This window comes from Dermacentor silvarum, chromosome 9 (assembly GCF_013339745.2).
Source record: "Dermacentor silvarum isolate Dsil-2018 chromosome 9, BIME_Dsil_1.4, whole genome shotgun sequence".
NCBI classification, from domain to species: Eukaryota; Metazoa; Arthropoda; class Arachnida; order Ixodida; family Ixodidae; genus Dermacentor; species Dermacentor silvarum.
The window spans coordinates 78,887,774-78,902,463 of record NC_051162.1 but is presented as its reverse complement, the minus strand read 5'-3'; the positions used below and the strand labels follow the sequence as shown (position 1 = coordinate 78,902,463).

The following is a 14,690-nucleotide window of genomic DNA, read 5'->3' as shown; positions in this document are numbered from 1 at the left end:
AATTCAGGTGCATATACGTGTGTCGTATAGCAAAATAAAATAAACCTATACGTATACGCGCATACATATATATTCAAAGATATAGAATAGCTTTTCACATAAAATGCAAATATCACCGGTTTATAACAATATAATTCAAACTCAGGTCCCAATATAGGTTACATTTTCGGTCCTTTAGACGCAATAAAAAATATAATCAAGGGTAGGAATGCAAATGAAGGTGGCAAAGCAGTGTGACGCTTTTCCATAACTAGCAGATCCATTGCTCTTCCTAGTCAAGTCCGTAGACCAATTCCCCCGCATCTGCTTTTTCTACCCCTGCCTTCCGTGCTATCTAATATTCGATCGGAGGCGAGACAGGAATGTGATGCGTCATTGAACGCAGGACACGTGGTTACCCATCGATCAAAGTACCCTGTCTTCTGTGATCAATATTTATCTCTAAGGCGTGATCAAATGAGATTGAATGCAACAGTTCGCTTGTTTTGTTTCTTTTTTGCTATGATGGATAGCTTTGCGTATATCTCTGACGCGCTATGTTCTTACTGCAGCCTGCAAACTGATGCGTGGAAATCGTGGAGGACTTAGAATAGCGGTATATAACGGCTGCGAGCTGAAACAAAACGCGGTTTCCATTAGAAAATTACGCCGTGATACGGTTTATTTTCTTATTCTAATCACGAAAAGAACCAAATGGATTCAAGTCGAGAAAACAAGAGCCCAAACGCTTATCCGCCTATCACCGATGAAGGTGCGCTGCTTTTGCTGTCATAGTCTTTTTATTTTCAGTAGCCTGCAAAGTGTTAACAACGCGGGAGTCTGTGTGATTCGTGAAATTTTGCAGAAGTAGAATATTCATGGAAAAAACTCCGAGGACACACACCTAAGCACTTATGAGTTTTGAATGCGAAAGCATTAATGTCCAATTGAACTCGGCTGAGCGGTCCTTAGATTTTACCGCTGCAAGCAATGTACCATAGCGGTACGTGCTACCCGAGCCAGCAAGCAGCAGCAGCCTGCGGTGCTGGCTGGGGCATCGGGCGCCGGCTTCCGAGAGCGAGAACGTGGGTGACGTCGCATCGCGGCGATGCCCTTTCCCCTCACGCATCACCTGGCGCGCTATCGTCACAGCGGGTATTTCCTTCCGCCCCACTCTCGTATGTCGAGGCGGGATCGTGACGTGGAGTCGCAGCCAATGGAAATTTAGGTGCCGTTTCGTTGCTACAGGCTACAGACGCCGGCTTTTTCGCTCAATGGGCCATTTGACGCTTTCTCACCAAAAGTTCTGCATGAATTGAAAGGTGGAAGTTGCGGTGCCTTGCGTTTTCTCAGCTTATAGTTCTTAGTTACGTACGGATGTACAGGGCCCGCCACTTTTAGGGTGAGAACCTCATTAGTGTTCAAGCGCCTATAGCAGTTGATGTTCAGCACAACATAAACAAAACGATTATTTTCTTTATCGGTGTCATCATTAGGCGCCGTATTCGGCACATGTCCCCCGTGAAGTAGAAGGCATGTTGAAATTAAACCAGCGTGAATACTAACGAGGCGTTTACTCTTACGCTGCACGACCTTGTACATATGTATGTATGTATGTATGTATGTATGTATGTGTGTGTGTGTGTGTGTGTGTGTGTGTGTGTGTGTGTGGTGTGTGTGTGTGTGTGTGTGTGTGTGTGTGTGTGTGTGTGTGTGTGTGTGTGTGTGTGTGTGTGTGTGTGTGTGTGTGTGTGTGTGTGTGTGTGTGTGTGTGTGTGGTGTGTGTGTGTGTGTGTGTGTGTGTGTGTGTGTGTGTGTGTGTGTGTGTGTGTGTGTGTGTGTGTGTAGTGTGTGTGTGTGTGTGTGTGTGTGTGTGTGTGTGTATGTGAGCACTAATTACGTGTGCTTGTCATCTCCTGATAGACATGATCATTTCATGATTCCATCGGAAGACATGGCTGAGAAGACGACGATGCGGCCGCTTCGGAGCTCCGTGGCGAAAACGGGGAACGTTCCACCTCCACCACAATGCTACGCGGAGGACGAGTCAATTAGACGAGCAAATATTTACAGATTATATCTTCAACAGCGGTTGCAGCGCTGACTGGTTGCATTCACAGCGCGAGCCCCGTTCGTTCTTCCTCCTCTTTTCCCGCGCGCCTCGTTCTAACAACCAAATACAACACGCGTGTAGCAATATTACAGAAGCCCTGCCACTTCACGTAACGTAGAGTGCGCCCCTCTAGAGGCCCATAGATCAACTAATACATAAACTATCCCGCAGCACAAAAAAAAATCCACTTGCAATCAGCGTACCCATGTACACTGGTATGGGGAACTGCCATAAAGTGAAGCAATAATACTAATACCATTGCATTTTGTGTGTCTTCTCCCTGACCAGTACCGCCGTCATTCATTTTCCTCACCAGGAGCACACTGCACGACCCAAATATCATGTTGTCATGTTTAGAACGCTGCACACAGGTTGCGTCATAACACAGTACTGACATCCTGGCGCATTTGAAACCATCACTTCTGCCTGCGTGATCTCGTCTCATCTAACCTCTTTCGCTATCGCTTTCTCTCACCAAGAATTACCTTGAAGTCATTGGCCAAGGCTCGGCGAAGTGGTGATAGAATATTCTTGCGTTAGCTTTCTGTCATGACACGCCGAACACGCGAGTTGTCATTAAATATCACTGATGCCAACCAAGCTCGCTTTTGTCAGTATTACTTGGTATTGTTGGGTGTTTCGTCCGTGGCTGGATGGGGTTCAACATCCGAGGAGTGGAAAAGAAAGGGGGAAAGGCAGGGTTGCTCTTTCGCATCGTTCAAGGAAGTAATGCCATCGAGCCAAGTGTGCGCCGACTAACGCAGCCATGGTTTATTTGCAGCCTTATTTATTCAACGCATGCATGAGCGGGAACATGCTTGAAGAGGGTTCCGAGTGCATGTCCGTTGAAGCTGCTGTCAGCGGACATGCGCGTCAATAGTGGTCTGTTTGCGCATGCGCATTCGATGTGCTTTGTTTTGTCGAGCATGATACAGAAGATGTTAACAAGAAAAGCATCTCGTTGGCTACCCTACACTGGGTGAGAGGGACGTGAGAATAGAAAAATGATACGGAGAGAGAGAAAGAGGGGGGCTCGCTTTTGTGAGAAAAAGCGGTGAATGCGCACACGCACGCGGAAGCCTCCAAGCAGTCAGAGACGTTCGCACAGGCCAGTCGCTCTCAAGAAGCACGAATGCGCCTTTAACGGTCTTTACTGCCTTTGTAGACCGACGAGCGGTGGCGATTGTGTTGCAGTATAGCTCCTGGGCACGAACAGTGGCCGATCGTGAAATCGTCGCCATGCGTTTGAGAATGACGTCTCTGTAATTGAAATCGAGGACAGTGGCGCGAAGAGCGGTCGATGTTCTCGTCGCAGCCGCAGACATCCAGTCATTCTATCTGGCGCTGTGTAACCCTTCGTGAGCGCAAGTCCTAACCACAGACGATGCAAACGCCATGCCTTACGTCGGTGAAATCCGGTGGGAGGTAGGAGTTGCAGCCTAGTGCACCTTGAGCAGCGCAGGGTGCGGAGCGGTGTCTTTCGTATGAGAGAGGCCACTCCAGATATTTTTTTACCTCCTGTGCGTAGTTCTTTGACGTGCATTTAAAAAAATTATGCGAGTGGTTTCGCTTTTTGCTTCGCAGAAATCATCTCACCACGGCCGAAGATCGAAACCTCGACTTCAGGCACAGATTGTCATAGTCACTGGGTAACTACGGCGGGTGATTATTTGGTGGAAAAGTTGGTAATGCTTTGTGCTGGTCAATGGCCCATATTGCAGGCTGGTCAATGGCCAATATTGCATGCGTTCAAGTGTTCAGTATTTCAATACATCAGTTCCAATAACAGACCTCGTCAGTAGGTCTAATTAAAGTGCAATCAGTTGCTGTAGTTCGGCCGATTCATGACAGCAATATAGTAACCGAAAAATCAGTATCAGCCGAACGTTGCATATACGGTACGCTACGAGGTCCATTTCAATTGTTAAAGGGACCCTCAACAGGCCACAGCGGAAATTTGGGTTATACGCTGTTAGTTCCCTCTAGGGAGCGTTCTACCGCAAGAATGTTTTCAAATTTGTTCATTATTAGCCGAGCTTGAAATATTTCGGGGCCGCGAACCCATCATTTCAGGAGAGCGTCACCCCCAATATGGACACTCTCTCCACTTGTCCCGTCTAGCCTCCGCAAGCGAAATGCCTTACCTGCGTTATCGCATACTGGAGCTGGAGGATCGCGTGACGCTCACGTCATAGGCCCCGCCTTCATTTTTGTTTCCTCGCTTTTTTTCTGCACGTCACATTTCCACTGACGGTATCACGCGCGCGGTGTTGCGTTAGTCTCGTGTCGCACTGTGCACGAGAACACCTGACTAGCGGTATACGTCAGGGCTACCAGCGCCTCCTCTATACTTTCAGTGCCCGGCGAAAGAGCGGAGAACAATAGCCCGCCGCCGTCGGTGATAGTACAACGCATTGCCGCCAGGTGCCTCCACCTAAACAGGGTGCCCGACGCTTGTTTACCAGGGCACCAGAGGGGCGGAGGCGGTGCGCGCGGTGGCAAGTGGCAACGCAGCGGATAAAAGCACAGCAAGACGTGTTCTCCTGCTTTGTTTGCCGCAAATCTGGATAAGTGACGATGTTTATTTCAACATATCTTGCCCCACGAGGAGCACTGAGTAAAGGTATCAAAGAAAAACAACCGAAGGACATCCAAAGCAGATACAGATATTACAAAAAGTGAATGGATGTGAAATGCAGTTGTCTTTTTTCTGGCGCCAGTTGAATCCATTGAGAATTTATCTTTACTGCATTTTTAGCTTTACTGCGTTTTAACGCGCACAGCAGCAGAACAGACTAAGAATACTCAATTCAATAAGCGATGTCGGGTTGGAAGAATGCACACACCATGCTTTAAATTGCCTCAACAGAATCTATTCAGTGAATTGTCAAGTTTACAGAACCCGAACGCCGTGCAAGGAAGTCATATATGAAAAAGTCCACCATGTAACATATACTATGTTCAGAAAAAGCCTCTCTGGCTTCTTCAGTGGCATACCTGAAAAACAATGAAAAGTGCAACACTTATTCAAATCTGCAGAATAAATCCACTCAGAAGTTTCAAGTTTCATGAAATACATACAAGGGATGTTTATTTTCAAACTACTTTCACTTTTCTTTATAAGCACAATTGTGCAAAGAGCGCCTGAAGGTGCTACACTGCTTGTCGCAGTTTTAGACACTTTCTTGAAAGTGGCTTTTGAGAAAAGTACTTGTAAGGATCGTGCTTGTCTGTGATGCTAAATGCATAGTTTGCAAAGAGAGGCCTCATAAAACGCACTGCAATAAGTTCCATCAGCTTCTGTCGGTGCATCAGGTCATTGTCTTTACACTGCAGCAACTTTGAGGCACACACAGCTCCAACAGCGTGTGCCACCAAGCTCGTCATGGGTCTCTGAAGAGCTGGATTTTCCTTCAGGGCTTTCTCAGAATAAACACGCAAGATGTCCAGCACAAACAGCAGCTGGTCAGAGGGATATAAAAGTCCCCCACGGTCCTGGCTGCGCGTGAAAGTCTGCAATGGCTGATTTGTTAGTGGCTTGGATGCGATTGCCACACAGTTCTCGCAGTTTATCTGCTCACTGATGACGCGGACAATATAGCCACCAACATAGACGATCGCAGATATCTGCATTGAAGGCATGTACACAGGCCAAACAGTAGTGTTGAGTCTTTGAAGAACATTCAGAGCAGCTCTTCCCAGTTGCGAGTGAGGCTGAACAGATGTTTCTGGCTTCTTAGATGATACAGTTAGTGACATGACTGCCGGTTCACTGTGTGCCACATTCGAAAGTGGATTGGATGCAGCTATTCCAATTTTCAGCACCTTCTGAAGCCCTGAAAGGGCAGCACGGACATCTAATGTATCATTGCACCTAGCTGACCTTCGCAGTATTCCAAACAGAGACTCCATTGGGTCACTGTTGAACTTCCGTGTCAATACAAATGCAAATTTTTCTACCCTCAATAGCTGTTTTATGCAGGCCACAGTGCTGTACGTAGTTGTCAAGAATGCCTCGTATGTCTCCTTTGTCAGAAACTGACGAGGATGGGTGCGCCTTGTTTTCAGTTCATGCAGATACATTGGCATTGTGAAATCTAGCCACTCAAGCCGGGCATCTTCTGTGCTGTCGTACTGCTTAACATCTGGAAAACGCTGGCGCAGATGTTGAACTGTATTACTGGTGTCGTGGAGAACAAACCAGCGATAGAAGTTCTCCATAAAAGTTATGGTCGGGCCTGCACTTGCGAATGAAATATGGCAAGTGTGACCAGCTTGTTCCTGAAGGTGTTGCAAAACAGCCGTTACTGCAGAGGATATTAGTTGAATAGCCCTCACCACGTTCATTTTTTCTATGTTATTAGGAAAACATGTTTCCGACTGAGATAATGCACCGGCTTCACAATCAAGTTCTTTTGGAGCTCATACACATCTTTCAGATATGACGCTGAAATTTCTCCTTTGGGTCCGATGTCATGAGCCAAAAATTGAGACCGCACATTTTTTAGCACGTGGCAGTGGTGGAAGCTCATGAACAGCGGCCTATCCGGGTCACATGGCTGGTCAGTTCTGTAGGTAACGATGCCATTCCCTAGAAGTCTCATGGCTTGTACATTTACCTTGTGATTATCCGTGGAAAGTCTGATAATACGGAAACCACAAGACTCAACTTTCTTCATTATGAAGACCATCAGCGCATGAAGCTGGATACCGGTTAAACCCTTCGTAAAAAAGTAACCAACTGGAATCCTGTACGAGGATGAAAGTCCACTAATCACAAAGCACAAAAGGGAGTTCGCTAACACAAGGTCACTGCTAGCATTCGGCAAGCTCATGTCTGCCTGGCCCACAAAACAGTCTTGTTGCTTATTGTGTTGTAGCTTCTCTTAAATACGCATCTCATCAACGATGAGAGAACACATTCTTGACTGAGGCACCTTGAGATTTTCAAGCTCTGCTTTGAGGCGAGCTTCAACCAGTTCTGTGAAGCCTGTTTCACTGTTTTGTATTCCACTGTATGCAGACAGTGTCTTTCTGCCAGGAATTTTGAAAATTCCATGGCCCCGCATGTGCTCATACGCTCTTGTGGAAAGGTGTCGCAGCACAACACATTGACGGATCATTTCTTCAGACCACGTTGGTCTTTTCTTCTTAAAGTTTCTCACCTGATCAAGCAAAATTAAAGCAGAAGACTCATTTTCCGTTGTTTTCTGTCGCATGTAAGAAAGATCTGGAGCAAGCGAATCCTCCTTAAGCTCCTTTAGCAGCTGCTTGTACTTATCAACTGTCTGCGTCAGTCGCAAAATTTGGCTTCTTTCTCTTTTCTTTTCCACTTCACTCTTTCTGTTGTCAGTAGACTTGTTGGTGCTCTGCAGTCAACCTGGACGCCTCGATTGCTCATATTACTCTTGACATAACAGCGGTCCTCGGGTTTACTGATAGGTGTTGTGTCCATTAGAGCATCTTCCTCAGTAGGTGGTTCGGCCGAAGTTACGGGCGGTAGCAAGGCAGAGGTCAATGTGGTGGCGGCCGAAGCGGCCGTCGACAGCGAACACATACACTGGGCTCGTTTCTCTATGCTTGCTATGCTCCTGTCTCGTGTTGCCTTCGACTGCAAATGATGAGGGAAGTCATAAACAATGGAAGGTACACTACCTTTCTTCTATCGACGTCTTTTGCCGTCAATGAAATCTTCCTTCTTGAAGTGCCGGCTGCAAACCTTTGTGTAGCACGATCTGTCATTCGGTTTCCAGCCATCGCGTCGAACTGCGGCAATCCACTTCTCCCTCAATGCCAAGTCCGATGGAAATTCATGAAATGAAAGTCCCGGAGTCTTCTTTTTTTCATCCAACTTGCACAAAGGCTCGCAACAGTACGCCATGTCAGACCAAGCGAGACGTGCCGTAAAAGCACATGTTTCAACGCAGCGAAGCACGTCGCCAAATCCCAAATGGCCAAAGCGCGCGAGCCATCGGGAGATAGACAAACCCTGTTTACGTGGCGCCTCCTCGCGGCTGCCAAGCGCGCTACGTGAACGGAGACGCTACGGCGCTGAGAGCGAGAATTGCCGGGCACTGAAAGTATAGAGGAGGCGGTGGTGTAGCTCACGCTACCAAATCACCAGCAACTGATCAAGACTCACGACTGGTTCCATCCACTGCAGGCATTCCAGAAGGCCCACGATGCGGCTGTGAGGTTTGGCATTCCCGTCCCGACGAGGGGGCGGCCCGCGGTCCTCCCTCCATAAAAACGGGACGGGGGGGGGGGGGGGGGGGGGTGACTTTTTCAGGGCCTCAAAAAGTTTACTCCCTACCTACCTACCTACCAGCCCTTCCCTGTCGAGAAAATCGGGGTAAGAACTTGTCGCGTGTGTACCTGACCTAGTATATCTCATTAAGAAACACAAAGACGTAACCAATAATTGAGAAATACTTTAATGAACTGTCGGGCTTAACCCAGTGATAAACACCGGGGCCGCACGTTTCAGCTTCGCTGGTTAACCATCTGTACGGAGTGCTTGGGCGGCGATTTCTTTTTTTTTTTTTGGCCCCCGTCGAAATGCGGCTGCGATCTCGAGCTATGCCATAGCCGCAAAGCTACCGCGGTGGGCACAGAAGTGTTGATTTGGCGTGTGACCGCTTCCGTAGTGTAGCCTAGACCCTACGGTGCGCTTTAATGGGGCTCTGCTTCTGCACGCCTTGCCTAAGTTGTCCACTTCACGAATCAGCATGGTGTTTTTTTCAGAAATAGCAGTAACGTACCAACTTCAACTAAATTCATGCCGTTTGCCCCCAAACCACTGTTGTGTCTATAGTATATAGCAGTAGCGTTTCCTTAACTTCTCACGTCACCATATACGTAAGATAATGGTTTGCCAGTTCCTCCATAATTAAGCCCGCTTTTCAGTGCTCTTACAGCACTTCAATTGTCAGGGTCAAGCATTCAAGGATTGCACAGTTATGCCTGAAAAGAAACACCGCAAGTGAAGGACGCCACTATCGCTATATTTTGCGACCAGAAATCAATTTTGGTTACGGGAGTTCGGCATTTCTGCCGCGCTACGCAAAACTTTTTTTTGTCATTTAAAAGGTTGACTGTTTCTTCCTACAGTTATACACCGTTATAAATTATTACATAAAGTAAACTTCCTTGCTGTGCGCATTAAACCAACATGCTGAGACCAATACCACGTGTTAGCTCCTACATTATAAGCACTTTTTAATTTAGAAGTGCGTCTTGTTATACGGACAACCTTACGGCCTCTAAGTATGCAAGAGCTAGTCAAACCATTAAGCGAATGGTCATAAATAATAGGTGTTTTATTTCATCTTTCTGAATATAACCGTATAGCAGGCGCTAAACTTTGGACAGTTGGCCTTAATTACGCTCTAGTTGACGTCACTAGTGTATGAGCTAAAAAAGAAGAAGAATGTCTGATACTCCGAAATATTTATCAACAAAATTTCGTCCCAGTAGAAAATGACAGCGCCAAAACGCAAAATACAACCGCACAAATTTCAAGAGACACTAAAACGTTGAGTCAAAAACGTAATTCATAGTTACAGATGCAAACGCCTGTCCTGTAAACAGGTGACCGGCGGTCACCTTCCATCAGACGAACGTTAGGAAACGATGCATCAAGTACCTTAACAAAGACGATACAAAGTCCAAAGCACTAAATCCACAGTCCAAGCCGCTAACGTGTCTAGCCATGGCGAAACGTCCTGCCGATTACAGGTGCGGACAGCTCTTCTTGGGGAAAAGAGTGTGCGTGTGCTCGCACCCGAACGCTTCGCGGAACCCTTCACTGTGCAGCATGGGGTACATGCAGGCATGCTTCACGTTGAGGCTCTTGCGCGCGTGCGTGCTCTTGAACTGGTTGCTGTCGCAAAACATCTGGCAGAAGCGCGTGAAAAACAGCTGCTTGTTGCTATTCTCTACGATGTCGGCCATCTTGTAGGCGATCTCGAGGCCTCGGCTGTACGTCATCAGGTACTCCAGGACCTCTTGTGGTGCTCGCTCCGAGTTGCTAGCATTGCCCGCCGTATCAGAATTTCTGAGCTGGTAATACTCCCCCTCGTAACAACTGCACAAGTAGATGCATGGCGTGGTAAGCAAACAGACAACAAACGAACAAACAAACAACCAAACAGACAGACAAGACAAACAAATAAGACAGAGAATTGTCATGTCTGCAGTTTGTCAAAATTGTTCTGTATATGGCTCATTTCTAACAAAATCAACCATAGAGAAATTTCGTTGATGTATTGATTTATGACGACATTGATGTATCATACTACACCGCATGTTATAATATGTTATAACGTGTTATAATATTATCGCGTATATATTTGCAACCACACTATTCGCGAGCCTTACTTAGGGATTGTTGTGTCGAAGAAGGAAGCCATTATTCGATCGTGAAAGGCAGCGTGCACAAAAGCGTGCGGGGCTCGGAGAGGCGCCATCAACATCATCAGCCTATCTTTATGTCCACTGCAGGAAGAAAGCCTCTCCCAATTTACCCCTGTCTTGCGCTGGCTGATTCCAAGTTGCACCTGCAAACTTACTAATTTCATCACGCCACCTAATTTTCTGCCATCCTCTACTGCTCTTTCCTCGGAGAGCCGTTAACTCAGCAGCATTTTTGTGCATCCCAGCAGGAGTGGACGCGTTTGTGAGAGCTCGCTATGCCATAGTAGGTACAATTCATTGAACTCAAACCAGTGCTCACCGAGAGTTATAAGGCCTACAAGTGGGCAGTTTGTTGCAGAAATTTCACGCTCTCTCGGCTATGGCGCCCCTACGTTGGACACATAGGGTCCAGAAATGGCGTGAAAAGGACACGGGCTGTGAATGCCCAACCCCTTTGAACCACAGCGACACGCGCCTGTCTGCACAGGGAGCCCAAGCCCAGAAGATTGAGGCAAGCTCCAATCAACTACGAGCGCATCGGGCTCGAGCAAAGCAGGGTAGTCCCGGGTGTGACTAGGAGAGGGGTCATTTCTCTACCCTAGTGCCCCAACACCCTATGAAATACAAACGCACCCACTACGAACAGAGAGCTCGTACGATTGCAAAATTAAATCGAAGGATATCCCCCCCTTGCTGTAGCATATACGTTGAGAACCTAAGCTTTCTAATGCGTGAACAAATGTCACTTTTGTATTTTGTCACACCATTTCTGCACCCTAGTGTCCAGTCTGTCTGCAGCACGCACAGGACGTTTCCCGTACCGCACTGCGACTGCGTTCCTGATAGCGCCAACTCGATTTTAGAGCCTACACGCTTACTGTGTTCAGTTCTTCGCAATACGGTTCATCCACTTCGCATCCCCTTCTCTCCCTCCCTGACCCGTAAACATTCACCACAACCGTAGAGACCAGTGTTAGAGATAAACGCCACTCCATGAGTAAAGTCCAAGTTCTCCCTCCACTCTGGAGGGTACGGATGATGCTTCCCCACTTAGGCGTCCGAGACGCAACGCCAGAGATGGTCTACGCAAATGGGGGATGCTGCCGCTAAGGATGGCGGCTGACGCGTTCGCTGGGTGCTTCTGGTAGATTGAAATAGACACAGATGACGACTGAAAAACATTTTCTATTTACAACTATTTACATGGAATTGCACATACCAATACAAGACGGGACTGCAACGCATAGGGCGACCCTATATCGACAGAGCCGATGGTGCATAGCACCGCAAGTTGCGTCCAGAACACTTTCGGGGCAACGGGGCCACGTTTGCCTACCTTTGATGCCCCGCCCCAAACATTTACAGCCCAATTGCCGCCGAGTGGCTCGGAGAGTGGTCCGCGGGCGCACCAATCACTACTCCTGTACTAAGATCGTCTTGTGAGGGGTCCGCCGGCATTTCCAGCCTTGTGCTTCGTCCAAGAGCTGCTTCCTTTACGACCTTTTACGGTGTTTTTCTTCCTCTCCCGCTAAACAACAAACAAAAAAAACAACGCAGCAAGGGGGGAGGGTAACTAATGCATCGCACGCGCACTCCCGCGCAAAGCCACAGCGCCCACCACAATGGGCACAATAAAATGCTAATAAACAGGTAGCACCTGCAAACCGAAGCGATTGACCTTTGCTATGACCCCTTCTCCGCTCGTACCTATACGAAAAACCGATAGCGTAGTAGCTACGGCTAATTTGTCAATGAAATCTGTAAATCGACACTTTAGGCTCTGTTCAGTAAATGCTTGCTCAGAGAAGCTTTTAACGACGGTCCCTTGGAAACCATCTCCGAAACGGGTTGTCAAAACGGTTACAATGGGAAAGGGGCACGTGGTGAATAATGAATATACTGAGTTCACGCGTTCTGTGCCAATGACATGCCCAGCACGTGCACCTCAGGACACAGCGGTAGTCACGGACCTCTTAGCTTTTGCTGTCAGGGCGACCGCACGCAATGTACGTGACGAAGCACCGATATTCCCTCTTCTTGAGGTCCGCTTTGTGTACTATTGGGTGCAATAATGGCGTCGTCACGCATCCCCTGCGTTTTCTCAGTGCCAGCCGGCTCTAATAGCCCCTCCGCGTGTCGCGTATAATCGGCGGTGTCATGAGCCGCGCCTCTGCCTAATCTCGGCGCCGTCACCGCAACGGGCGCCCACCGCTGGCACTTAATCATCCCATTGTATTTCGCATGTCAAGCAAGGACCATCGGCAACCCACCGCTAGCCGTTTCTCTCCCCTTTCTTCGCAGCCGTTTCGTTCGGCGAGACCAGGTTGACCAAAAACGCCGATCTTAAGCCCTCCGAGCAGCAATTAAAGAACTAACTAGCGCTTCTAGCAGCAGGCTTACATCATGCGTCTTTCGTAGTTCGTGGCGACCCGTTCCGGCCACCAGTCAATCTTTAGACCGCCGGCCGCGAACTTGGATCCGGACGGCGAAAAAGCCACGGAGACCACCTCGGCCGCCACCACGGAGCCGATTACCGAGAGGTTGACGAATTTCTCTTTCGCCTGCGAGTCAGCCCGAGGTAACCGAGCCACGGTGAGGACTCGCGTAAAACAGCATAGAACACTGAGGAAATTGTCGCTCGTACGTTGTATCACTTTTGCTGGCGACTTATTCGCTCTCTGGATTGTCAGCGCTATCACGATATCACTTGGGGCAAGAAGCACCTAATGTGTCTGAAATTGATATAATGTTGTCTCTGATACTGCAGCGAAAGGTTTTTGTATATTCAGATGGTGCGCACGACTCGAATAGCGCTGTACATTCCAGAGTGTACGCGAGCACTAGTGGAAGAACTTCGGCAGGTGTTACACTCTTGTGACACAAGAAGGCGAAAGCCTGCAGCACATTTGGTAACACATGAAGTTATACAATCGGGGGTTACACGCCTTTGTAAGACATATTGGTAATGCAATAAGTTATACAGTCGGGGCTAAACTTCTTGCAAGATATCATCATCATCAGCCTATATATATGTCCACTGCAGGACGAAGGCCTCTCCCTGCGATCTCTAATTACCCCTGTCTTGCAATAGCTGATTCCAAATTGCGCCTGCAAATGCGCCTGCAAATGCGCCTGCAAATGCGCCTGCAAATGCGCCTGCAAATGCGCCTGCAAATGCGCCTGCAAATGCGCCTGCAAATGCGCCTGCAAATGCGAGGCATAACGAGCCGCAATGGGATATACACGTGTGGCACTAAAGTGACCGCCTAAAGGCCACTTAACACTTAACGTAGTACCTAAAGGGCAGCATGTTAGTGCACGTACTAAGCCTCGCCTTTAGTCAGCGCGATGGCTGCGACGTGACGTGTGCGATCACGTACGCACTAGGCACACCTTTAGTAAGCAAAAGCCGTGGAGCAGCTGTGGCTTCAGGGAAGCGTGCTCGTCTCGCACCCGAGAGGCCCGGGCTCAATTCCCACCAAGACCGAAATGTAACAAATTTTCTTTTCAAACCTACTAATTTGCATTGTTTACACGAATCTCCCTACCCGCCGTTGTTGCTTAGTGGCTATGGTGTTGGGCTGCTAATTACGAGGTCGCGCGATCATGTCCCGGCCACGGCGGCCGCATTTCGATGGGGGCGAAATGCGAAAACAGCCGATTTCTTAACGTGCACCCGATTTAGGTGCACGTTAAGAAACCCGAGGTGGTCCAAGTTATTCCGGAGTCCCCCATTACGGCGTACCTCATAGTCAGATTCTGGCTTTGGCACGTAAAACTCCATAAATTATTAGGAGCCTCCCGAATTAATGTGACTTCAATCCGAGCATTTTTGTGGCGTCGGCCATTTTTCGTCAGGGTGAAGTTTCGCCAAGGGCACCCAGAGGGCACCGCCAGCCTAGACGCCTAAGGCTTTCGCCTTAATTATTGGGACGACTGATAGCAGATGACATCTAAGTCGCACACAAGTTCTGCGCCAGCCTTAAGCTTTCTTTTCCTCTTTCGCGCTGTTGCTGTCTTACTCAACGGCTCTTGCCGAATACTGGGTCACACTGAGAGTAATGTCGCCATTTCACCGTCATCGTCATACTATTATCATCCTTGCTGGCTCCTGGCAACAGTCTTCGACAATTGGACGGTACCTGACATATTGCAAAGAAACACCGCATATAGTACAAATCGA

At 48.1% G+C, this 14,690-nt stretch overlaps 1 protein-coding gene across 1 annotated transcript in view; it reads right to left on the bottom strand.

Moving 5' to 3' along the window:
* Nucleotides 1–5,245: 5,245 nt before the first annotated feature.
* The window catches only part of LOC119463674 (uncharacterized), a 60,457-nt gene continuing 51,012 nt past the window's right edge, over nucleotides 5,246–14,690 (bottom strand). The window contains 4 exon segments of the mRNA XM_049655331.1: nucleotides 5,246–6,459; nucleotides 6,462–7,435; nucleotides 9,876–10,178; nucleotides 12,908–13,068. Of these exon segments, the coding sequence (XP_049511288.1) occupies nucleotides 5,246–6,459; nucleotides 6,462–7,435; nucleotides 9,876–10,178; nucleotides 12,908–13,068 (2,652 nt within the window).